Source organism: Channa argus, chromosome 2 (genome assembly GCF_033026475.1).
Source record: "Channa argus isolate prfri chromosome 2, Channa argus male v1.0, whole genome shotgun sequence".
Lineage (NCBI taxonomy): Eukaryota > Metazoa > Chordata > Actinopteri > Anabantiformes > Channidae > Channa > Channa argus.
Genome location: NC_090198.1, coordinates 26602520 through 26630361, shown reverse-complemented (window position 1 = coordinate 26630361; position 27842 = coordinate 26602520). Strand labels below are relative to the sequence as shown.

The following is a 27842-nucleotide window of genomic DNA, read 5'->3' as shown; positions in this document are numbered from 1 at the left end:
TTCACTCTCTTTTAAAACACACACAAAGTGGAAGAAGCAAACATCGTGTCTGTTGGAAACATGTCTGAGAACAGGGAGAACGGGAAGCTTATACGTAATCCTGCAGCCTCCATTCAACTAAGGGTTCTACTCATTTGTATGTTGCATGTTAAAAAAAAGTTTGGCTTGAATTAATCTGTAAAAACAATTGACTGCTGATCGAACATTAAACTTTGTTTTCACTGTAATATCAATGACATTTTGTTCCTATTTAAACTTGTTTAAATTGCCACTAATGTTGTTCACCTCCGACAACCTTTTACAATGACAAACTTTACACTTTCTTTTTCTTCTTTCAACAATAATAAACTTAACATAGTTTTTTTTTTTTTACCATGGTTTCTGTTGAGCTTGAAAAAACAAAACTGTGTCAAGAAATACATTTGTTTAATACCGTAGTCTTAATGACTTCAAAAATGTATTCCAATACTTTTCCTTAGGTAAGAAAAAAGACGTATTTACTTTAAAGGTTAAAAAATAATGCACCAATTGTTTAGTGCAGCCTTCTTGGACTTTTAAATGTTTCACATCAAAGCAGTTAAGTAAAACTGAGTTTGTTTAAACTACGCTATATTAAAAAATATATATTTTAAGACATCCTCTCACAGGATGTTTATCTGCATTTTAGTTGGACTTGTGAAGTACTACACTTAGACACGTTCGCATGAAAAATTAAGGCAGAACTAGTGACTTGGGATGAAGCCTGCCCCACAAAACATACAGAGAGACGTCACCCGTCACTTATTTATATGCAACCCATCTCTAAATACTGTAGCTCTTCACAGCACCATCATCTCAAGAGTACAGTAAAAGATAAAGTACAGAACTCAAAAAGCATTAAACCATTTAATTTTTTCCCCCAACAACAAACTTCACTCAGTAAGCGGGTTGGTGCATCTCAAACACAAATCATCTATAAACAGAACATGGCATTAATAAAACATGTAACCTGACTGTCCAAGCAACTATGAAACTAATATTTCTTTGGATAAACATTTCTCTATGATCTTACCGCTTCTGAAGAGCCAATATTGGCATTGACATCTGTAATGTATTGTTTAGAACACCTTCCTTGCTGTACACATTAAAGGTAACAAAGACTTTGGTTATAAGCATTATAAAGTGTGTAGCTTAAAACTCACACACACACACACACACACACACACACGAGATTATTTGTGTAAGGAAAATTTCTATCACGACATTAATACAGTTTTATTGTAAGAATAGAAAATGTTTTGTAATGACACACATCCTGAATACACCGACTGACCAGTGAGTCTAATAAATGTGAGATGTGCCAACAATTAGTCAAAACCTTTTAACTCACCACATGTGGTTTAATAAAGGCACAAAAGGGATGTCAATCAAAGGGAAATAACTGTGTAGTCAGTTCTTTGTGCTTCAAGAAGAGTGTTCAGTTCCAAACAAATAATAATTACTTACTTTCACTCTTACTTGTTAATGTGAAAATGGGATGTTTTCTTTTTATTTAACAATGTGTCAAAAAGCTTGAATCTGTGTGAAAGCACCCTAAATATTAACAGTAGTATTTCTGGCTGAAGCACTTATTAAAAAAAACTAAAAAACAAACCCTCAACCACTTTAATATACATGATTGTTACCTTCAACCCACCATAAAAGCTTCACGAGTTACAATGTTAAAAATTCCAAACTTTTACATTAAAAGGCCAAAGTACCAAAGTATAGAACATGTTATTAAGTGTAAAATAAACCGAGCTACACCGACTCAGTAATTCAACCTGTACCATGAAATGACATGTTGGTCTGTTTAGGTTTAAACAGCAACACTCAGTAAAGTTGTGTTTGGCTTTTAAACATGAACCTGACAACTTGAAATGCTTCCAAACATTTAATTACAGCATCTTATGCAAGAATGTAGTGTAAAGTCACACGGAGACAAATTAAATGTCCCCTGTAAAAAAAAAAAAAAAAAAAAAAAAAAAAAAAAAAAAAAAAAAACAAACAAACAAACAAACAAAAAAAATAATTTTACAAAAATCAGGTCTACAAAAATATCAGGTCTTGAAAGAAAATTTAACCAAGTTCAGTCGGACATTAAATTCACATTATTCACCTATCGGACTGCTTCATGTGCCTAGAAATTAGATTACTAATGATTGACAATTTCTTTTGGGATGAATAAAGGTGGTCAAACCAGTTTCAAGGTATTTTCTGCCTTGATGAATAATAATTATTGATACACCACCCACAGCACCTGTCCACAATAAGATACGCTTCTGGAACATATTTCTTTTAAAACATTACACACTGTAGCTTTTACAACCCTGAGATATTAGTTTGTTACGGCAGTGCTGCTGTATTAGAATACATTAAAATCAACTCACAATAGACAATGTTTTGGATTATCTCATTATTTAAAAAGAGACATGGAAGATAAACAGAAAATGTATCTAAATAAAAAAAAACATAAAAAATTAGTAGTTGTAAGTTCAAAGCAAAAGTTAGAGAAAATGAGCCATATAACCAGTGCAAGACGACATATGAAGGTTCGGGGATATACAGGGGATACAGTTTTAATCTACAGACTTTTACATTTAAAAATGATTCAGTTTTCATCTCAAACATCTAAGTGTGTTCAGTTCCATATAAAACAAGGCAAACATGTCCTGCTGTCACATAACAGAATTAAGTGCCTAAGCTCCACAATGTCCTGCAGTGCAGGTTTTTTTTTTGGCAACAGTAATAGTTGTATGACAGAACCGGCTTCATAGGAGTCAGGCAACTAAACACAGGTATAAAAGTACATCAGTCCTCATGTTTGTGAACGGACCAGACTTTCAGGTCATAAGACCAGATGTAAGAGAGGCTTTAATGGTTTCTGTGTTTATCCCTGAGACTGTCTGAGGCATCATGTGGCTAAAATCACATACAGAAACTAGCTCTTATTTCCCACTCATGCATTAGTAAACACTTCGTTAATGCAGCAATTAATAATTAATAATACATTTGCCCCTAAAAACGAATTTTCTTAGAAATATACTGTGAAATTGAAAAGAAACACTTGAATATCAATGTGTACCAAAAAAACAAAAACAAAAAAAAAACAAAACAATTTGATGAAAAATTCCTTCTTCCCGAAAAATTATTGAATGATGATGGAGCGTGTATCAAACCTGTGGTTCAAAGACAGACTCCCTTTGTTTCGTCCTTTTGTCTTCATCAGTCGAACTCTGGCAAACACTTAAACCATTTGGCCACACGTCCATGGTCCCTAAACTGTCTGTCTTGTGCAATCAGCGAGTCTGCTTGGGTAGAGTATTCACTGATTGTGTCTTCAATACGAGTGATATACAGCCAACTCACTACCACACCAAAGAACTAGAGAAAGAAAGAAAATAGGTCAAATCAGAGGTCACCACGAGTTTTTCTCATTTGTCCTAAATGTCTCCTTGTTCCTGCCACCACTTCCAGTACCCCATACCCTCACGTTTTAAGTCCTGTCCACATAAGATGCGAGAAGGAGATAAAAGAAGAAAGGAATTCAAGAGAAATTCAATGCTCTTTCTTCTGAGCTGTCATTATCTCAGCCTGGTGGTGGCCTGTGTCATGGAGACAAATCTGCTTATACAGTCACACCGAGAAGTTCCACAGTGTAAATTATGACATACCAGAGGTGACACTTTGGGAAAGCGTGGGCACAACTGCATAACTTGCACAGCATTTGCTAATAACCACAGTAATTCTCTGGGCAACATAGTGAAAGAACTTCCAAGAACTCGGAATTTGTTAAGATGTGGATTTCTAAGAATGTTCTTAACATGAAATCATAAGATCACTGAAATCACTTAAATCAAACATGAAACTTATTTTACAGATTAAAAAAAAAAAAGATGTGTTTATAGTTATATACAAAACGGGGGAAGGTGGAACCAAAATTAGATGGTTTGGTCTATGAATGATTTCCTATTTCCATCACCATAAGATGACAATCTTTAGTCTCATCCGAATCACTTTTCAATCAAACTCTTTCAAAGATTAGTTTGTCTGAGCAACAAAAGTTATATTTGTGTGTGTGTGTACCTGAGGTAGCAAGATCCCTAACAGCAGTCCAGCCATAATCTTATAGTTGTCCATCAGAAATATGAAGAAAGCATCTGTGCAGCCTCTAATATGGATGGTACTGATCAATTCCAACCGCTGTGAAAACCAAAACACTTGTTAGCCGTGTTGTAGATTTTCCATATATTTTTCCCAAATTTGTAAATACTTTTATGCAAAATCCAACTAAATAATATTACATGCTGTTGTGATGGTACATGTTATTGCTGGTACATGTTATTGCTCTGACTTTTCAAGACGGCAAAAAACTTTAACATGGCATTTAAGGAGAGGGGCTGCTCTTTAAATTAAGAAAAGACTGATGTTTCAATTCAGGTAAGTTGGTCTTTGTGGTCTTACCTGTTTGTCCAGCACCTTGTACCCACACATGGTGTTAGCCACCTCATTAGGCTGGAGAGGAGATACAAAGTTAAGAGAAGCTAAATAAAGCGTCAGAGTCAAGAAGAGCCAACAGCGGACAGAAGATGACTCAGACCACAACAAGTCCATATATCAAGACAATAGATTTATTGTTCCAATCTGTATCAGACGGGACGAAAAACTCACTCAGCCAAAAGAAGCATCGGTCAGAAAGGGAAAAAGCAAGAGAGCTAAATGAGAGTGAATAGAGAGAGAGCCAGCGCCCGTTCCAACACTAACCGAGAGACTCTTCTATTCTAATGCATAAGATCCTTCGCATCACAACACGTTCTATTATTATCCCACTTCTTCCAACTTCTACTACTTCATACTTGCACTACAAACAAACACCATATCCTGTTTTTCTCCTCTTCCTTGCCAAACTGTTTTCCAGATAGTTGCTGGGAACTTTTTAATTCTGGGACATACGCCAGGTCAGCCTGACCCTCATTGACACACACACACACACACACACACACACACACACACACACACACACACACACACACACACACACACACACACACACACACACACACACACACACACACACACACACACACACACACACACACACACACACACACACACACACACACACACACACACACACACACACACACACACACACACACACACACACACACACACACACACACACACACACACACACACACACTTCCTGTCTCTAATAAACAACCTACAAGCATACCACTTACAAGTACTCCTTAATTCCTACATCTAAAACAACTTATAAATTACATTATAGATTCATTATAATTAACATATTTTACATATTTTTTCTACATTAACTCTTATATGTAATCTCTATGTATAATAAGACATACTCCAGTGATCACAAAACAAATGAAGGTCTCTTCCCCGGAGAAACACTGACTGCAGTGGTGTTAAATCCTGTATAGTGCACCTGTATAGTGCACTGTATAGTGTGTGTGCACAGCTTTTCCTTATTCAAACACTGAAATGTATTCATACAGTATATTCAAATGGGAGTACATAATCTCCCGTGGGCATCTGGCATAGTGGGAAGGAGAGAAAAGGAGCGATCAACCTTTTTAAAGTCATTATGCAAAAAGTACTCAGATCATTTACTGAAGAATCAGCGCACAGTGTGGAAATTCTGTTAGAAGTAAAAGTGCTGAATTCAAAATGTTATTTTTTTGATAGTTTTTGATACATTCATGTGCTCAAGACTTTAATGTTGCAGCATGTAACATAACATTCCATCCATTCATCCCATTCTTGTGAAAGCAATATCACAGTAATGCATCAAAGGAATTTTTTTAAACTTGTTACAAACAAGTTCAATTGGATTTAAGGATAAGCCGTTAGTTACATTTTGGGAGTCAGAGGTCAAAGGTCAAGGTAACATCTTGGTGGAATTTTTATTAAGATTGGCATAAATATCAACAAAACTCAAGGACGAGCGGATTCGATTTTATTGGTCAAAGGTTGAAGGTCAAAGTCACTGAACTCCCGTGCATCCTCTTGTCAGCGCTGCATCTTAGAAAAGCCTGTAGGAAATTTCATTACATCTGCCACAGACAACTACTTGGATGCATGGATAACGAAGTAGGATACGAGCCTGAACAGCCATTCATCTCAGCCTACTTGAGTACATTGTGTATGTCAACTTACAAATTTACTTTACACCACTGTTAGGTTTAATTTTAAGATTTATAATGCACTACCGTGTGGTGGTGTGATCAGTAGGACCACACGATATTTTCCCCATATTCGTCTGTCTGCAACAGTCTTCTAGAATGAGGTAATGATTTCACACAACTGAAGAGGAAAATAAAACACATACAAAAAGGTAAAAAATAGGAGTCATTGTACAGCTATGGGCTCGACACACTGCAGGTGATGATTCAGAGGAAAGTTAGTTTGAATAAAAAGTTTTTGTTTTTCCCTTCTAAACTCAGAGAGAGGGTGGGCGTGTAAATTAAAGGGGAGCATGTGTGTCGCTTTGTGTGGGAGAAAATTGCCTGTGACTGTGTCTAGCGTGGCACAAGCTTAATCACCATCATAAAGATGATGGGATGCATTTTAAAAGGTAACTCCATGCTATTACAGCTATTACTATAATGACATACAAACTGAGCCCTGAGTGTTCAGGGCTTCACACGCACATTATGAATAAATAGAGCCACGAATGATTAAAGGTTTTCTGTAGCTAAACAATCAGGGTAATATTACAGATGCTTGCATCTCATGCGGACCCTCAAAGTCAGTTAACGTGTATGTGTATATACCCAGGGGCTGCAAATGGAGTTGTCAGCAATATTTTGCATATATTGATAGCATGTCTGTCAATATTCTGACTATAGAAAACTATAGAAACTATAAAATTATTATAGAACTATAGAATTTTAAACAGATATTATAGAATTGTAAGCTATAGAATTTTACTTGTGCCTATCAACATTCAAGCCCTTTGAGCTCACGTTGACATTGATGTTCATGTCTCTGCTCTTTATATTCTGTATGTACGGATGTTTGACAAACTACAGGAAAAATCAACATGACGTATGATGGGCCAGAACGTTGTCAAAGCACCTGGGACTCATTTTTCTAGCCTCTAAAAATCTACTGAAGGAATGAAACACCATTCTTCCAAAAGACACTCATTTACATTTAGTAAATGACATTAGGTTTCTGATGATTGTCCTGGAAAATTCTATGTAACATGTCAGTACAAAATCTCCCAGACAACACACAAAAACGGGGTTGACACCTCATTATACTCCTCAAACCATTCCGTGATGCCTCATGCTCTTTGGATGGTGCTATTATAATGCTATTGGAACTTTTGTACACAAAACATGGACTGGCCTTGAGAATATGGTGAAGAATGGACCATCTGACTAGATTAATTTTTTCATATCTTTGTAAAGCTGTGCTAAAGGTTTTTGCACCGCTGAATTCATCTCTGTAATGAGGGGCTTAGGCGCTGCCGTCTTACTACAATATTCTTCTCTACGTAACTATCCACAGACTGTTCTTGTTGGCACAGTCTGATCATTTCCCTACAAACTGCACCAATACTCAAACATCACAGTCAAACGAGAGTTTTTATACATGCAACAGGCCACAACTAGATGTTAAGAGCTCAATTGTGTCATGCCACTCATTTATTCAGGGTTTTCCTTTAATTTAATTTGTCAAATTCTGTAAAACCAACAGAAAATGCAGCTTAATAAAAGTGCGTTTGGTGGCAGCATGGTATCTAACTACTAGGTGATCCAAGCAAAATGCAGCAGGTACTGTAATAGTCACAGCTGCTGCAACCTAATGCTGAAGGACAAAAGCAGAGACTGAGAAGAAATTAGTGGCGACATTGCATAATTGAGTGGGAGAGCCAGAGAGGACATGATATTAAACCCAAAAACATATACTTACTTTAGGAGTAAGGCAGCAGGTATAAGGGACACCACAGGCCAGTGGTCCAGGTGCAGTACAGCTGTGGTACATGTTTCTTGACCAGTCTGTGTAGTCTTTACTTCCACAACATTTAAACTGCCACACACGAGAAAAGTGAAAGGAAAATTAAATCAGAAATGTATACAGCAAATGAGCAATAGATAGGGGAGACATAAAAAGTAAGTAAATGCTGTAAACCGCATTATAGCTGTAGCACTGACATTGTGGGATGAAATGAGCCATAATTGATGACAATTTGCATTTAATTATAAATCTGTTATTTGTGTGTACTTTGTCAAAATAAGCTTACATGTAGGTGTACGGCTGTGTCATTTGGTCGGAATTGTATAATGTAAAAGTAAAGAATGTATTTAAAAATAGTTTTTACTTAGAATTTGAACTCCATCATATATTTGGACAAAATTATTTTTAAAATTGGATTATTGTGATTATGTCATTCCAATTTAAATCCCCTTAACTTTTTATTTTATGACCCATAGACAAATACAATACAACTTTTACTTTAAATAAATAAATAAATGTATACCATTTATTAGACTGAGTACAAGCTCATGGAATTAAAGCCATGTCTGTGATACCTGTGCTACACACTCTGCCACACGAAAACATGTTTCCTCCTGAATCAATAATACTTACAGTAAATTGATACCTGCCCACCTCCTGCTGTTGATTCACAGCCACAAAATAGTGCGATACCAACCAATTATGTTTTAATTGCCCTCTATTTCAGCCATTACTGACAAGCCCTTTAGAAAACAACCTACTATTACTTCACAGAGACAACAAATGAGTTTTGCTAAGAAACATAATGGTTATTGGTTTCGACTGAGAGCTTTTGAGTCACATTGACTAAAATGCTGCTTCAAACAGCTTCGTTATTAGTTTTTGAGTGTTTCTGTGTCAGATGGCCATTTGAGCAGCCACTCTGTTAGGCAGCCATGTTATTGCCAGTTTTAACTAATTTAACCATCAAAGTATAAACTAAAACAACACAATCTCATGCAAACAACCAAGCACTGTTTCCATTTCTACTCTTAATGGGCATTTGGACCTTTGCTAGCAACATATATTTGGTCTATCAAATATCATTAATAGGATGCTGCTGTTATTAATGAAATTAGTTCTGCCTGTGTTTAACAGAATGTGCTCTGTGAGAAAATTTTAATAATCGGATAATAAATCTGAAACCAAATGCTTTTCAAAATTTGAGAAAAAAAAAAACGAAAAGAAAAAAGAATAATGCACTGCCTCAATTGATAGCAGTCAATCTACAACAACGTCTCTATTCAGTGTCCCAAAGAGAAAGTTGCTGTACCAGCTGTAACCTGGGAACCATTCCATTTGCTCTGCTTTGTGCGACACATTTCACTGGCATAGAGAAAGTGAGTCAGTAAGAGGCGAAAAAGAACAAACAGGGTGAGAGTTCAGACACCAAGAGGAACACTAAGAGAGGACAAGAAAGACGATGAATAAATGAATATATATGAGGCTGCTCTTTTGTCAGGCAGTGTCATCAGTATGCTGAGATGATGCCAGAATGCTAGCAAGTAACTCCCTCCTCTCGTTAGCATGATGCCACAGAGCACCAGCACCAGGTTGGGACCAAGACAAAGGCCAGAGGACGGCAAAGCAATTATTATTTGATTAAAGCCTGGAACTGTTAGGTCCAACTCCAAAAACATTTCCCTTCATCCTGAATCACTAGTTTAGAAGGTGCAATGCAAAACAGCTCTGCAGTGAATCCTTTCTTTGGGCAGACTGATGTCGAGTGTGGTTCAGGAGACTCTGCATCCTCACAAGACTGACATGAGGCGCCAAGCTCTTAAAAACACCTGTCAACAGCAATGAGACTGCGTGAGAGGACAGACAAAAGTGAAGAGACCCTCACAACAGTCGCTTTCACACTGATGGTTGAGCTACACAACATTTTGTTTACTGACATCAAAGTAAAAGTGTCTCAAGTGAAATGTGATTAATTACTGTTTGCGCCTCTTCTGGTGTCACAGATAATGAGCCGCTCTTAAGCATCCTTCTTAAAATGCCAATAAAAAAGGTATTTGTATTTTCCTGTGGTTTTCTATTATCGTCACTGTCGGACACAAATGTTATTCAGGGGTCAATTACCAGAAGAAAACGATCAGAGTGAGGCAAGTTTCTCAGAGTGAAACATCTGCTGAATGAATCACAGATTTTGTAGTCGGTTCATCCACTTCTCCACATGTCATTATTATACGACACCCATGCGGCAATTAAACCTGCAGGCTTATTCACTCCTGTTCCACCTGAAGTTGTACCATAAAAAATTTGAACAAACCTGAAGGACTACAGAACACAGTATTCTTTGAAAAACGGCAAACTCACATCAATATTAAAAAATAAATAAATCTGTCCATAAAATAAATATAAATAACTTTTTTTTTGTGCGCAATTGGTGGCACAAACTGAGATGTGATCGGATGGGATGTTTATTGCTTTCTAATTTAGTTATAGTTTGGTTATTTGTCACCCTGCAGCCTGGATTTACTTGTTTGTTGATCCAAAAACTATTTATTTATTTAGTACTATATAAAAAAAAAAAAACACATCTGCCAGACACTGCACTCGGTGAGGTTTCTTCATTGCAAAAAGCCAGATCCTTTTTGCAATGAAGTAACTATTATCCAAACTCTTCATCGGTTTGGTGAAATGGACATGGACAGTTAACCTTCTACAATACAAGGAAGTGCCGAATCTCAGCATACGGTGCTATGATTGTTACGAATAACAAATGCAAACGGTTTTGGAATAAAGAAATGTGGCATCCAGTGAAGCGTGTGTCTGGCTGATGTGGTTTTCATCATTTTTGGACAACAACGAAGATCTGAGGCACCAACAAACAAGTCAATTAGGGCTGCAGCCTGAGAACGAATAAAACAGATAGTACAGAAGATTCTGTGTTGAGTCGCTTTATTGTCTTTATGGTGATTGTGAACAACAATGACTAAAATTATCCTTTAAATCATCTTTTGCCATTTAAATCTCGCCTCCATGACTTTGGAAGTTCCTTCTATCTCTCAACAACATTCCTAACACCCTTTGGCCATGACTGCACTGACTCCATCCAAATTAACAATATTGACTGTTATTCTGAGCACACACGGTGTTGAGCCGTATAATAAGGAGTTTCTGATTAAGTTGTGTCCTATTTTGAAAGATCGGAATCAACACCTTAGTGGAGCTGCATGTCATGTAAATGCGAACATGCCCAAAACATAATCTTAAGATAATAGACATACCAACTATATTTACATTTTGCTATGTAAAAGTCAGAAAGAGTTTGTGTCTTTAGTTGGTGCCCTCAATCCATCAGGGAGTCAAAAACTACCACCTGTGTCTGCTGTGAAAGGCTTTACATTTGCAGCAGCTGCTTCACAGATTCAATAGCATCTGCACCAACACATTGGTGGATCTGCATAAAGTGTGACAGACTGAGTTCTGCAAATATTTTAGCCTTTTTTATTTTGTTTGTCTTCTCCAATTGCCTCCATGTGAATTTTTTGCAGACACCTGCATGTGTACTTTTAATTAAAAATGCCGTAAGGCCAACTAATCTGTGGTATAATATTTACAAACCACTATCCATCAGCCTTCCAAATGTCATGTCTCTGTCATGGGTCATCCAATACTATTAGACAGATGACAGCAGAGGAAACAACAGATGGTAAAGCAGCAGAAAACCCAAAGGGTCTTAACCACATGGCCATGCAACGACTTTGAATAAATAACACATAGAAACAGTGCACGTAACTGTAAGAGGCAAAGTTTTGCAAAAGATGGATGCACTTCACAGGGTTTTTCTAATAGCCTCAGTGTAAAAGCGACAGTCAGCAATCAGATAAACCAAAGCTGCTGCTGTATGTGGTGCTGGTACAAACAGCCATTTTGCTGAACACAGGACAAGGTTTCCTGCAGCATACTTTGAATTTTACTGGCTTTACTCACTGAACTACAGGCAAAAATACACTTTTCCTGCAGACAGACCAAAGATCTCCTATTTTTCCAGCTTTATTTCAATAAAGAATTAAATGAAGACTTCAACACTTGGAAACCCAAACTTAACCCATGCACTAAACCAATCTAAGGCAATGCTGATTCTGGGGAGAAGTTACGACAGCTGACACCTCCCATCTAAAGAAGCTTGGCTGACACTGATGCTGTAGAAGAAACAAAAATGTACAAGATTTTACATTTTCTTTTTAAAAGCTAGTAATAGATCTGTGTTTCCTAATTCCAACTTCAGTACATTTTGTGTTGATTCTCTCTGGTAACTGCAATCCCTGACAAACTAGTGCACATCAAGTCACCAATGAAACGTTAACATTTGGATTTGTGATGTCACACATTATTCAGATACATTAGATAATGTTAGTGTTTATGTGTTAATGGAAGAAATTCAGTGGAAGTCCTTCTGCTTTAGGAGACATCACCAATGAGTAATTTCTGATTACAAACTGTGCATAAATATATAATTTGGCTCTAGTAAGAACGAGATTTGATGAAGTTGATCTCAGGTACTGTCGTCCTACTCTGAAAAGATCAAAATATCATGATCCTAAGACATATGATCCAATTTTCATTAGTTACTGTGTGTAGAGGTTTGCCAAATTGTTTTGGTCTTCTTTCTTATACGCCTTTATTACACTTTCAGACCCACATGCTACTTTTTTCTGAATGCATTTTCATGCAAAACACAACGAGTTCTCTTCTAATAAAATGTGCTATGTAAATAACATTGCCTGGACTGGCTTGGCCTCAATGCCACTAATGCCCCCGGTGATGAATCCAAAACGATATGCATGATAAATATGCATGATCACTTTTGTGTCAAACCACCACATAGCACCGAGGAAATGAAGTCAGTGTCTGTCCAAATGACAGAATGCCTTCGTTGTTTGCAGTGCTCTAAGGCTTCTGGATATAAACCACTGTAGGAGTTGTGAGAACACTGGTCTCTATGACAACACTAAATTCTAGGTTGTGTGGCGTTTGCATGGTGGAGATGCTATGGGTTCCACTAATAAGGAAAATTAATAATTGTAGCTTTTTTCACTAAGACACTGCAGTAGTCAATATTATGACAGATTATCTATGCAATGCAATTGTGAGGGAGGAAAAAGGCTGTCACTGTCTTTTCCTAGTGCTGAGGACGCATGCAGCCAATGTCACATTTCCATTACTTTACTGAGGCAGAGTGGAAATTTCTCTCCACTCTGCCTAGAACAGACATGGTATGACATGGTATGACCCTTCACTAAAATATAGATTTATGTTTTGGCTCCAGAATGTGTTTTCCCTCATTTCCTTCTGATTCAAAACTGATCCATTTCAATTGGATGTGTCAAAGCCAAAAAGCTACAGTTAACCATGAATTAAAGCGTTTTTACTGTTGGACCAAACAAACCTTGAAGCTGAAACAGTTTGAGACCCAGGATGTTGTTAAAGGTGAAATTACAAACACATACATGAAAATCAGAAATCTGAGAGTGTCTGGCAGTGTGGCCTGAATATGAATTAATTCTCAATGTTTTTTTCACAATCCATTAATCACGTCAGCTTTAATGAAGTGTTGTCTGATAACATCTAAATAAAAACACGTTTATTCTTGTCATGAAAAGTTGTACTAACACAATTTCAAACAATGTCTTTTCAAAAAGCCTTGAGAGGTTAAATCCTGTCTACTTTCTACTTTGCCCAATTACTGCATGAACTGAAAACTGTTGGATGCTAAGGCACCTGTTCATGTTACAAAGTGAAATCCATCTTCCTTTGCTGCTCTAATTATTACTTAGACAGTGACAATGAAACGTCTGAGTAAACATTTGACAGATTTAAAGCAGGACTGGATAAATCCAGTTATCATATCCAGCAAAAGTATACCATTTTATGATAGGGTATGACTTTAAATTATATTTTGTACAAGACAGTTCTTGTTGAGTTTACACTCAACGTTGTATGCCCTAGAAAAGTCTCGTCTAACCAGTTGTCAGACCTGAAACTTGATGCTTGAGAAACGTTTTCCACTAAATGTACATCAGTGTGTCAAGAACCAACATGATTACACACAGTATTCCAAAACACAGCACATTAAAATAAAAAAGGTTTGCTGATATAATCTATTTACTGTTGATAGAGAATTATTCACCCTTTTTAAACTACACCCAGGGGTGATTGTCAGGGTTTTTTAATGTATATTTAATATTCAATTAAAGTGAAACAGTTTTTGAGGAGTCAATTCTGCTGTATGATCATTGTGGAAGATGCTTCTGTTGAACTACACTGTGTCAGACAGAAAGATGTTTTTGTACTTTTACATTTTTTTCTATAGCTTCATTGACACAGATGTGGTCAAATAAATAGTGGAAACTCCCTTCAGCCTGAACACTCAACACTACAATTCAGTCATAAGATTATAATAACACTGTAAAACAAAGAGAGTCAAAAATATGCTTAACATGGGGTAATATTGCTTTACTGTTATGTAATGTCAGCTACTCAGCAGAGTTTTGAAATACATCATCAAAAACATGTCATCCCCACTGTGAAGCATTATGCTGTTTTTCTGGTGGAAAACCTGATGCAGTTTGCAAAAGAACTGTGACTGGGGAGAATATTTGTTTGCCAGCAAGATATTGACCCCAAACATACAGCCAAATCTACACAGAATTGTTTTAGAGACAATAAGGTGTTGTTTTATTCATGAAATGAATAAAAGTGCAGAGTCCACATGTTCCAAGTTGCTTGACACATATCCACACAGGCTCAATGCTGTAATTGGAGCCAAGGTGCATCTACTAAAACCGGACTTCAATGGGGAAAAAAGCTATGCCAGCACTTGTGTTACACCTTATAAATTGGCATTACTGTGTATAAATATTTAAATTGAACATGAATGGGAAAACTTACAAGTAGAGAGAATACTTCTTATAGACACTGTAAGGAGAAGGCACTTGGTACTTTGTAGGTGGAGAACATGTGAAATATGTAAAAGTTCTCACTTCCAAGAATTTAAAAACTGTTTCCCATTGGAGACATTTTGTTTTATGCTGAACTCAGACACACACACACACACACACACACACACACACACACACACACACACACACACACACACACACTAACTACCCTTTTCTGTTTAGTTAATAACTGTTTGTTGGGGGATGCTTTCTAATCTTGTGTGTGATCGCTTTCCCTGTCTGCAGCAATTACATCCCTATGTTTTTCATAAAGTTGGTAATGAGATCTTCAGCTTCAGGCTGTGTGTGTGGCAGCATGATGTACTCTGGGAGCAGGTGCACAGTGATGGCTCCACACGGTTCACATTATTTTGGACATTACTTGCTGGAATTGCCAAATTCACAGGTGGTGAGGTTTCCACCAGCAGATCCTAATTCAGCCTTATAAAGCGTGCTGTGCTGCACTGCATAAGAAGATTTTTGGAACGCTAATACGGAACATTCAGTCCTGTCTTTTGCTGACAGAAAACAAGCACCAAGATAAACTTACCCTTTTCTGGACAAAGTCCAAGAGGTTTTTGAAGTCCAGGTCATCATAGTAATTCTCGATGTTCTTTTGGATCGTCTTGTTCAGCAACTCTTTTGTCTGTAAGAGAGCAAAGAGACAGTTTAAATGTGTTTTGGGGACGGAGGAGCGTCATGTTACCACTTATGTTTTCTTTCTATGACAGCTGAGTCAGTGTCAGTGTTTCTGGAAAGGAGATGCTGTGATTAGTCAAGGTGACTAATCCACTGAACTGGAATATTAAAATTTGACAGCTCACATCTGTCATTCACAATCTGGTGCGGCGGGGTCACATTAGTGTAACGCTTCAGTTTATCCACACACTGAGAAATATTTGCAATTTAGGATGTCACACAGTTGAAGCAAGAAGAGCTTTTCAATGAATGTTTTCATTCAAACAGCTGTCCATTTATTCCACTAATTTCACTCCACTATACGCTTTGATTGTGCTTCATTAGTTCCATTTATACTTCATCAGACTGGGCAACGAAGGTTTGGGTGTTTTTTCCTCATTCGGGTGCTCTGATGTTCCTCATTTGTCCCTTTTAAAACACAGATTATGATTTGAGTCTATGCCGACTCATGAGAATCATAGTGATTTAAGGAACTGAGCTTTATTAGATTTATTTTCTTCCTCAAATTGAACGTATCCGGTCTTCACAGTGAAGCTATAGCCATGTTTAAGATACATTAGAATGTGCAGATTTTGAGTTTACTGAAGCTTTTCCCTTTGAGACAGATGATACCTGATCATTATTGAACTACTCACTATAGGCTGGCGGCATTAATTTTCACATTGTATTCGTGGATATTAGATGCCCAGGAAATATGCACAGTTATAAATTCCACTTATAAACACACATGAACATTTCTCGTGACATTACAATAAAGAACTAACAAAACGTGGACATTTATTTGCCATTAATGCTCTCAATTGTACAATCATAACAAAGAACTTAAGACACATTATACTGTCCTAACTGTTGGGGACAGTTAACGCAGTGGTAGTTTTTCAGTGGCTCCATGCAAGATCTGTTAATTTGAGAATTTGAGCACAGTTGTATTCATAAAGTTAAGGAGGAGGCACTGATCTTCTGTGGCAACATTATAGTAAATCAAAACACAGCCTCCATCTCCCCAATAGGAAGGCAGGAGAAATTTCACAAGATGGCACTTCACATTCTCTAATCATATGGTAACTTAAAGTTTCTTTTGACAATCATGGATAAATGGATATAGATTACATAAGTTATTTTTTATGTGACATGAAAATAAGATAAATGAAAAGCCTAGAAAAGGGGAACGGGAACAACAGACTTCAGATTTTTACAACAGATCCACATGTAGACATAAACAAGCAAGAGGTTCCCCAGGAAACCTGATATCTCAGCAGAGGGGTTGTCAAGACAATGACAATCCATCTACCATGGGCACATTAGCAGTAATGGTGCGAGATTTATTTTGGTGCTAGAACTAGCTTAAGTTGCATATTGTAGCTTTAATAGTCTAGAGGACTGGGTTCACTGCCACATACTGGTATGTTTCAGCCATTGACCTTTGGTCACCAAAAGGTGAGTTCTCAATTGGCAGTTTACCTACTAACTAAGGGCATATTTATTTTGGCCAAGACACGTGGTACACGGTCGACTGGCAAATTATATTGGCTGTAGTAAATATGGCAGGCTGTCAGAGTTTGATGATAAATACGATGAGCCAAGCAGTGCCAGGAACGGTGGTTGGTGCAGATGGTTGGTTTATAGAACACAGGATCCTGAGATGAGAGACACCAGTTCATGTCCTGTTTAATATCACCGCTCAATGTTATAAAAGTCAGTTTTGTTACTTTGGTCCATTTTGTTTCTGTATTTTAACCCACGTCACGATCCTTCCCTAACCTTCTCATTTTTGTGCCCAAATCTAACCAAGGAGCGTCATTTTTAGGCCAAGCAAAGCAATGCTGCAGCACATAGTATTGCTTTATAATGACCTACAGAGCCAGTATGGAGCAGCAGGAACCTATGGGACCACATATATGATGCTGATAATCACAAGTGATAATGTCCAATAAATGGCACAACAACATACAATGTAGATGGGTGTTGTATACTTTGGATAAACAATATTCAAACATGGATATTTTTCCTACGTTATCATCATGATTAAAGGTGATGTTCACTTTGAGGATATGTTAGGAGGTTCATCAAATCCCCTGCCACAGATCTGATGTTTCATTATGTCGATAAGCATGATGACTAAGCTTACCTCGCTGCAGCTGTTTCACAATGAAAGCCTTCAATTCGCTTACCATATAAAGATTTTAATAATCACAGCCAGGTGGTGTTGAATCCTGAGCCTATTGCTTGTGTGTTTGAGAAAATGCAGCAAAAGCCGAATTTTAAATCAGCCACCTGCAGTGCAACATCCATTGAATGTCTGACGATAAAAATAATTGAACAATTAACTTCCAGCATTAACAAGACAGGTAATTATTTGTAGTATGCAGGCTGAATTAAAGTATTTAAAATATCTAGGACACATTGAAATTTGTCCTTTCTTTCTTTCTTTCTTGACACAAAGTATTGCTTGAGTCTACTGAAGTCTTGTAATGTTCTACCTGTCTTGTTAATGTCAGCGTTAACAAGACAGGTAATTATTTGATGTATCCAGGCGGAATTAAAGTTTTTAAAATATCTAGGACACAAGTATTTCCTTCCTTTCTTTCTTGACACAAAGTATTGCTTATGATTGCATCCTGTTTTGAAGGAACCTGCTTATCGAGTCATGGAGACAGAAAAACAAGCAATTGTGCTGCGTTAGTTTGCACAGGAACATTAGAGGAATTTATGGCAGGCGGCGAAATCAGATCAAACACTGAAGACCGAGATATAAAGCCAGACAATAGGAGAAAAGTGAGGAAGATAGAAAACCGATACAGCAACGCAAAGACTGGTCAGGGAAGCAGAACGTCCCATCAGCACACTAATATCAGACAAACAAACAGTCTTTAAAAACAGATTAATTGTGGTTATATGTCCCTATGAGAACTAATGTTTCGATTAATGTCAGTGAAGTCTTTATTGTTTAAACATAAGATAATACATTGTGTGATTTAGTTGTTTATATCTCTAAAATATGCACTAAAATATAGTGAATACACTCGATTTGGTTAAAGTGGTGAAGTTAGGCTGAATGCAGCACAGCTTAACAGCAGAAAAAGCATCCTCCAAAACAATCGACACATCCTTAAAACAGTTCTGAACAACAACTGAAGACTATAATCTTTATGAAAGAGGTTTTGTAGACTGCGTTAGCTTGTTGTACCCTGAAAGTAAACCGATTATATCATATCTTCGTGGTGTGAAAGTGAATATTGGTAAGTGTTACACTTTGGGTGTTATCCTAATACAAAGGGTGGTGTTTTGTCTGTGCTCATCTTTGCTTTCAAATGGAAAACAGATAATTCGGCTCAGGTTCTACCTGTTTGGCAGCATGTGAAAGCAGTTTGCCTTTCTGCCATAAATATTTATATTCAAGCTTTGAATGATTTATCCTCACTCATCTTTCTTACGTTCTAATTTTGTCCACAATAAATGTTTTGTGAGAGTTTACATGTTTGAAACAAATGTCTAAGGACATGGGATACAGGTTAAAACGCCCTTAGTTATAATTTGGGATATTAAAACAAATTAATAAAGCTGTCTTGACTTAAAACTTCCCTGACAAATGTCCCAACCTCCCACTTGCTGAGGTGGGACTGTTTCTAACAAGCTTATGATAAAGATCTCAAACAGCTCACCTGGTTGCGGAACAGAAGCCCCAAGATTCCTCCCATCAGCTCCAGGAGAAGACACACTGCCAGGGTGTACATGAACTGAATAGACAGCAGAAAGAAAGGGCCATACGCTTTAATTTACATAGTAAAAATTGTATCTTATTTTAAAATGTTAAGTTTAGGAGCCAACATTATCACTAAACCAATGCCCTTATTCTACTTCTCTAAATATAGTGTGTATATTTAAGATCACTACATTGTTTAAAATTCCTATACAGTTGGTTTTTCAGCATCTGGCAACAACTAAAACCACACATTTTTTTTTTAAGGTGCCTAAATTAGTTTTGGTAATAAATAAAGCCTAAATTCTCCCATTTACACATAAAATGCTGTTTCACATGAAAGCAGCTTCATATGTGTAAAATAGGAGTGTAATCACAGTCCAAGCACACACTGTTCTATGTTACAATGACATTTTAGGAACGAACCGGAATTTACAGACTAAGCCACTCAACAGCCACCTCGTTGTTTAAAAAAAATAAAATATAAAAGATACATTATTTGGCTTTACTGTTGGAAGACCACTCACCACTTTCAGTAGAGTTAGATTATCCCTCAGCGAAGCCAAGACTCCAATGAATGAAACAACAAACATGAGGATTCCCAGGAGGATCAGGATTATAGAAGGGGCCAAAAAAACTCCATCCAGTGTCTTGTAGCTTTGTCTCTCAACCTCTGCGTAGATTCCAATGGCCAGAATAAATCCCCCTATTAACTGGAAACACAAAGTGGAAGCAGTTAGCGGGGGATCGCCATTCCTTTTCCTAGTTTTAGCAGCAAAAGACAAAAAGCAGAAAACACAGTGGAACAAAGCCAATCTTCTAAACACACTTTTAAGGGCAAATACAGAGAGGAAGGTCATGGAGGTATCACAGACCTTAACCACATGGGTAGGAAGTTTACAAATAGCATAAGATGTTCAATAAACCTGCAAAAGGTGCGTCAATTTCAGCAGTGGTGAGTAACACAGTCACTCCAACTAGTCACTTGTAGTCTCAAAAGCCATCTGAAATAATTCCAATGTTTCATTTAAACACTGCAACTCCCTCTACAAATGTATGCTCATTGGTCCCCAGTGAAGCGTATGTACTTCCTTGAGTTTTGTATGTTAACTTTACCTTGTGAAGTTGCCCAAATCTGATCTTTTCATCTCCAAGTGACTCAGGTCAGATTTCTTTCATGGAAAGGCAAAACAAACTAAATCAGATTTTTTCCCTCCTATCAAATCTGGGCCAGTTCTGTAGCTATGTGGTCCTAACACAGCTCCCTCGGCATCACCCTGTCTGTAGGAATCTCTGGAGTATGACACTGAATGCACTCAACCTAATGAATCTGTTTATAGTCATTGTTTTCATTTGAGTCACAGGACTGAGTGGACTGCAGACCATTTTCTTTAATTAGGTTTTCTGAAGCACATAATCGGTAACAATCAGTGCTGCCTGCAAATTTACATAGACAAACACCCAGAGTTTACACTCTGTTACTGCACCATAATTCAATAGCCAACACATTTGCTTAAGAACTATCAATGCGATGAAACAGCTGTCTTGTCTAAACTGTGTACGACTCCCTCCCCATCATCCATCAATCCATCTTTCTATACAGAGATGATGCTCAGAAACTTGTAACAAACCCTTTCTTTTCAGGAACACAGTCTAGCAAATGGAATAATTGTTTCATGTCATCTGTTTATTCAGTATAACATTAACATACTTGAGCATCTGCAATCTGGATCAAATTAGCATATGGCTACAGGTGCTGTAATTATGCATTCATTGCAATGGCTGTCAGTGGCTACTGGGGACTTAAAGGGTCAGTTCACACAAATTACAAAGAAAAATGATTCTGCTTACATGGGCTTTATTATTATCTAGCCGTGTGGATTCTGGTTCTTTGTGATGAGTTTTTGAGGTATAATGTATTATGTATACTAACAAATATAGTGAATGAATACATAACACCAAAATCACCTGTCGCTACAATGATCTCCAGACAAAACTAAAATTGAAAAGTCCACTTGCATAGACACAAGTGCTGGCAAATGGCACATTGCCTGTAATGTGATCAGGCAGCTGACGTAGAAAGGGGCCAAATGCAATGACCCATTTATAGTGACACAAACTATTTTTTATCCCTGTTGAAGCCAGGAGGGGTCCAGTGAGTGCCAAAAATATGAAAACGACAGGTTTATTTTCATACCATAAATTGACGACTGCTGAAATCCATAAAGGAAATCTTGATATAAATGGTTAAACAGGGCAACAAACATGGGCAAGTAGACAGGTTGTGATAATAAGTGTTATAACTTTAGTTTGTACACTTGTAATAAAACAACATATGAATCTACCGTCAGGCAGCTCTGTGAGGCTGCAGCACAGAAGTGCTTTTTGCTAAATGCTAAAGTCAGCATGCTCACAATGACAACACTCCCATGCTTGTGTTCAGCTTAGTCGGTCACCAACACTTCCTGCCAACGCATTAAGAATATTACTTTGCTCATTGTGGTGAGCAGTGTTAGCAGGAAAACAAAGGGGCTGGAGCTAGACGATAAATGAAGACAGCAACTTTACAAGACAAGGCTATTGCATAATTTAAACACATTTACAGTTGTTTTAAACCATAAAATATTTTATCTTCGTGTTTGTTAAAAAATAAATCAATAAAAACAATCTTAAAAAGTGGAGTCAACTTTTTTAAATGTATTCATTCTTGTCCGAGGGGAGGAGGACAGCAGAAAGAAAAGGGGGGGAAGCAAATAAAGAAAATGTGTGCTTTTCTATTAGCAGTCATGTGGCTTCTGAGCGTTCAGCTTCTGTTTATACTCCACCATGGGGACTTTACCTTACATGTCTCTACTTGCTGTCTGTTATGATGTCTCACTGCTGCCTGGTTGCCCGCCCGCCCCTAACTCACATGCTTTCAGCCAGGAGTTGAGGAGGACACTTTTCACACAGACAACCTCTAAATTTCTTATGACAGAATGTCAACACTCATGAGCGATCATCTTTATAAAGACTTGTGAATCAATCTGGTTTGTGTAAACAGATCCTAATTTAAATAGCCAAGATAGTTTATTAAGAGAGACAGCACTGTTTATCTGCGTGCACTTAGTGACAATCAGGACATTAGACCCGAGTTAAATTGTATTATATAACTTCTATAATTACAGTCTAACAACTTCGCAGTGCCATTAGTGTGTCTGACTAACTGCTGTGGGGGGACGTGATGCAGAAACTCATGTTGCACTAAAACTGCAGACCTTAGACACAAAGGAACTGAAATCCACCAAAAGCACTAAAAAGGCTTAGAGCTATACTGTTACCAACTGTTTAATATTGAACTAAAATCTGTGAAACTAATCCCAAACTATAAAATAACTTAACTTTTTCAAGGTTTTTAGTGGAAATATTTTGTAAAACTGAAAGTGCAGACTCATTATAACAACACTGTCAGCAGTGCAGACGCACTCCCTGCTAAAAGGTTTTGAAGAGCCTCACCCTTCCAACCAAACAGACCTAAGTAGACCGTTCTGCTTCCCTGGTGAGCTTTGTAGCATTGTTAGACATTATAAGTTCATAACATTAATACTTGAAAGGCTGGGAGGAGCATGGAAGGGGAGCAGTGGAGACACAGAAAGGGTGGAGGAGGGTGGACTGTCACACTGTAGGTAAGTCAACATCTGGTGGAAAAAGTAAATGATGCCGTGGATTTAAAAATGGTACGACTTTCTTTTAGAAGAGAACCTGATTTCTCCTTCATCTTATTTTGGAAGTCTGGCGCATAGATTTTAACTGTATAGTGACAAAATAAACGCTGTTTTCTGACTTTTACTTTGTGTGTGTTCTTGCCACAGCAAAGTGACAGCACAGGGGGAAAATAGGCCAAAGAGAGAGAAGACACACAGCTGCTTTAAAAAACACACACACACACACACACACACACACACACACACACACACACACACACACACACACACACACACACACACACACACACACACACACACACACACACACACACACACACACACACACACACACACACACACACACACACACACACACACACACACACACACACACACACACACACACACACACACACACACACACACACACACACACACACACACACACACACACACACGAAACTGACTTATTTAGACTGCTAAGAGGCACTTTGTGTTGGTTACATTATCTGTCAGGCTACGGTTTAAAAATGAGGCTGCATCATCCCGATAATCTCTCCTCTCATTCAGTCTACAACTGAGCTGTCCGCAGCCTTTTGTTACACACATGCGCAGTTGGAGAAAGCCGGTTAGTTTCAGTAACCCCCTACGCCGGTTTCAGAACCAGCTTCCCCATATACATGACAAAAAAAAAAAAAAAAAACAGCTTTCCTGAGAAAGCCGACTGTAACCTTGCTTCCTCTGCACTGCACTGCAGCTTTATCAACGTTGTTCCACAGCATCTATATTGACTAAAAGGTTTAGGCTCTGACTGGTCCGCTCCAAAAAGCAGCTTTTCTTTTGTGTGTGTGTGTGTTTCTGTAGTAGTTGCTTTGCTGTTTAAGGTTACTGTTCTGCTGCATCACATCACATCATCAAGCTGAGGTTACCTGGCAGTTGAGTCATGACACCTGGACTTCTTTCGTGTTTGTTTGAACGGTATCACTGCTCATCAATGTAGCTTTTTAAGTCTGAGGAAAGCTGATTAAGGTACCTAAAATGTATCACCCTGTCCTTTTTAATCTGATCTCAATACATTTCTACAGACTTTCAGCTGGAGGACAGCCACCCTGCCATTATCCTGTTTATAGCTTTTATAAACCTGGGCAGTCATTTGAAAACTTTAGTCAACATCATGAGTCAGAGTAGCACTCACCTCCTACTTTTGTTGATGCCATTAGGCTACAAGTAGTTTCCCAACCTCTGCTGTAAATGGTTAAATGTTGTGTTCAGTATAGACGAGAACAATACAATAATTTGTGTTGTTAGTTAAAATCTTAATTTGTTCATAATTGTGAACATATGACCATAATTTGAGGTCAAATTCAAACACAAATGAAGATTTCTGATGGATTCACTTTGTTTTTCCACTGACACTGCAGTGCTAACTTACAACTTCGCTTTGTGACATTCTGCTCTTGAAAGGTGCTATATAAATACCATTTACTTACATGGGAAAATCCCACTGTGTGAATTTGTTTTATTGTGTGTATCAGTATGAGGTCAGTCAACCTTCAGTGGGCAAAGGCTGCAAAAGCAGAAGACTGAATTGAAAGTAACCAATAGGAACAGGAAGATTTTCAGAACTGAGATCACTACTGGGAATGTTATAAGAAAAAAACCACTGCATTTGTTTTGCATTATTGCAAAACTTACCCGACAGGAGAATGAGAAATCACAGCAGGTTACTACCTGGAATCATGAAGTGCTGACAAAACCTGTTCGCATACACCAACAATTACAGTAACAACCTCTCCTGCTTGTGCATCATGTCTCGATTTACAGTTTTGGAACTATATTTTAAGAATGTCTGTCAAAGACTGAAATATGACTCGTCACCCTCGTGCTTTGGTTTGCTTTTGGTTTTAGTCTTGGTCAGCAGTAACATCTCTGATCATTCACTATAAAGCTGGGTTGGATTAAGCCATTGTGTGACTTACTCTCAAACCTTTTCAACAGTGAGCAGGAACTATTCTATTGTTGACATTGTTGTTCTAACATGTGCTGTTTCGCTTGGCTGTTCGCAACTTCGGCAGCCGATCTCTAGCACAGTGACATCCTGTCCTGCACAAGACTGAATCACACTGAGGAACAGGTTATCATATTTATTTATTTATTTATTTTTAAAGCAATAGTTTTCTAAAGGTCTGAGGATTTTTGGACAGCAGAAACGGCCCAGAAAGCACTACCAGAGTACGTATCCAATGCTGGTCCGAAACTATTACTTAGGACATTACATAAATTACTCCCACCACCATACACACCAGTTTCATGAACCACTTCAAGCACAATCACACACACACACACACACACACGCTAATTATAATAAATTAGCCACGCGTTTAATATTGAACGTGTAAACATTTGCTACTGTACTTTTTCTAGAGGATGTGACTGCACTTTATTCTTGACCATATCAAGCTGATCACATTCTTTAGAGGGGCGAGAATTTTGCCATGAATTATTCAACAAGCTGAGATAAAAGATTTTGACAAAATAATAAAATAAAATAATTCATCCTTCATAGTAAAACCCTCTACATTACCGCTTGGCTTCTCACTCCTTCACAATCCCACTCTCCCTACTGTCTTATCATTTGAATAATCATTTCAGATAATTTGTCTCTTTGTGACCTTTAACTATTTGTCTTCAACAATAGACAATCTGACATGTTGTCTCTGAGAGGAAGCAGCTACAGGGGTTGTACCATAAAAAGCACCCTTTTTTTTTTTATGACAAAGTTAAACTCACATTCACTGAGCAGGGATACCAGACACAGGCCCAGGGAGCAGGCGGTCAGATAGGCCCAGGAAGCCGCCCAGGGAGCAGGCATCCCTTCATCAAAATGACTGTTGAAGGGATGCACAACGAGCAATCAAGTGCTAAGGTATTTAAACTCGAGGATCAACAACCTAAAAATGTCCTAAGATGCACAAAATTATTAAAAGCAGACACAATGACAAAAACTGACACCACACATCGAGAGACTATTAAACTGAAAACTTTCGTAAAAAACAAAAAGGAAAACCACCACAACTACACTACACTACACAGTACAAATCAAAGAGACAGAGCAGGGGGTTGGCATTTTCTCATAATCCACCCATGCATACTGATGACACATTGCTATTTCACAAAAAGGCTAAACATGGTCAAAGAAGGCTTTTTTTTTAATACATTTGCATTTGGATAAAGTCATTTTGCTGATGCTTTAACTCCTCACATCACCCTGTTGTTGTAGGTCTTCTGTACTTATTGACAAATGTTAGGCTCAGCACGTGCAGCACACTCCTGTCACTCAGAGATCACCGTTCAGATACACCACGTGACTGAAGTACTGTAACCAGAAGCAAGAAGCTACCTGTCCAACCATTCAGCTCTGTGCTATTCATTGTAATCCTTATTTAATCCTTATTTTAAATTATAGTCTTAATTGGCATATTTGCTTTAATGCGCAAAGCTTGACACAGGCTGCCACTCAAACCCAACCATACCCGCAGATTTCACAATACCAGGTGTCTCATGTGTTAAAGCAGGTTTGTGTGTGTTTGCGGTGAAAAAAAACAAAAACAAAACAATTACACCGATTATCCCTGTAGCTCCCTCTGATGCCATCCAATATGATCAGAAGTCTGTTAATTGGCCAAATGCTTGATACTCGAATGCGATTTAGTGGAAAATGATGGAATTTCATCGGTTTCCACCTTGGTAAGCTATCACGAGGACAGCGCGAGCACATACTGCAGGACTCACGTCAAGGTGCAAGCTGACCACAGCAGGACTCAACGGGACCTCCAGTTCGTGGGAGTCCCGATCGAAACAGGCCATAAAGCTGCTGTTCCTCTCCCTTTTTTTCTCCACTACATTGCTGTTGCTGCGAATGACGGAGTTTCTCACATTTAAAGGAGGCAGACTAGAGCAGGATGCACGGAGGAGGGCGCGTCCACTATACGTCGGACAATTCCAGCCTGGACAATAAGAATCGTCAGCCCGTTCACCACCTGTCGCTAAGCTGTAGATCACGAACACAAAAGCGATAGAGTGTTGCTGCAGTGTCGCTTTTTCATCGCCATACTTTTTAGAAAGACCTATTGAATGCCGATACATATACACACGCACACGCACATGCACACGCACGCACGCAGCCACTGCCGCTCCCAACTCCAGCCAAGACAACTGCACCAACAACGCTCCTCTCTGACCAACCGTGACCGTGGCGGTACTCACCCACCAGCCGATGGCGTAGGCGCACAGAGTGAATTTGAGGAGAATGTAGGAGCATTTCTGACAGTATCGGACCTCTTCACCGTCGGGCATCGTGTCGGGGACTGTGGACAAGTGACTCCGGCGGCTTCCTGCACTACTGTTGACAACGCACTTCCGCGTTTCCACACCTGGTGCCGCGCACAGCACTGACGGACGGATGGATGGATGGATGGGAGATTTATGAGCGCAAATACCCGGAAAACGATGACAAAGAGAGTTGAAGCAACTGTGCATTCGTACAGTTCATATTATTTCATTATTTCGTATTATTTGCATTTAAGAGAAATAAACGTGTTTTTGACCCCTGGAGCTTAAAATTGAGTTTGGATTCGTGTCCAGGGGCGTAGGCAGGAAATGCGAGCCCATGACACTTGGAACATTTCAAGTGTTGCTAAAATAGTTACAATCCTAAAAATAAACTATACATTATATATCAAGTCTCCTTCATTTTTC

At 38.2% G+C, this 27842-nt stretch overlaps 1 protein-coding gene across 2 annotated transcripts; it reads right to left on the bottom strand.

Moving 5' to 3' along the window:
* Positions 1-872: 872 nt before the first annotated feature.
* On the bottom strand, positions 873-27547 carry tspan15 (tetraspanin 15). 2 transcript variants are annotated; one of them, XM_067487951.1, is made up of 8 exons: positions 27351-27547; positions 19926-20111; positions 19361-19435; positions 15550-15645; positions 7966-8082; positions 4483-4533; positions 4105-4221; positions 873-3402 (listed from the first exon to the last, which is right to left on the bottom strand). In XM_067487951.1, exons 1-8 carry the CDS (start codon positions 27438-27440, stop codon positions 3244-3246), a joined length of 891 nt encoding a protein of 296 aa, XP_067344052.1. In that variant the 5' UTR covers positions 27441-27547; the 3' UTR covers positions 873-3243. The 2 variants fall into 2 exon arrangements, with proteins under 2 accessions (XP_067344052.1, XP_067344043.1); XM_067487942.1 differs by lacking the exon at positions 27351-27547 and adding an exon at positions 26877-27344.
* Between the last annotated feature and the right edge of the window lie 295 nt (positions 27548-27842).

What these genes read in the sequence shown, in the direction of transcription:
- tspan15 (XM_067487942.1), bottom strand. Translation starts at nt 27,230, where the DNA reads ATGTATCGGCATTCAATAGGTCTTTCTAAAAAGTATGGCGATGAAAAA. An exon ending in TGGTCAGCTTGCACCTTGAC is followed by an intron (nt 20,112 to 26,876) that starts GTGAGTCCTGCA and finishes TTGTGTTTCCAG; the next exon opens with TTAATAGGGGGATTTATTCT. An exon ending in GGCTTCTGTTCCGCAACCAG is followed by an intron (nt 15,646 to 19,360) that starts GTGAGCTGTTTG and finishes GCTCTCTTACAG; the next exon opens with ACAAAAGAGTTGCTGAACAA.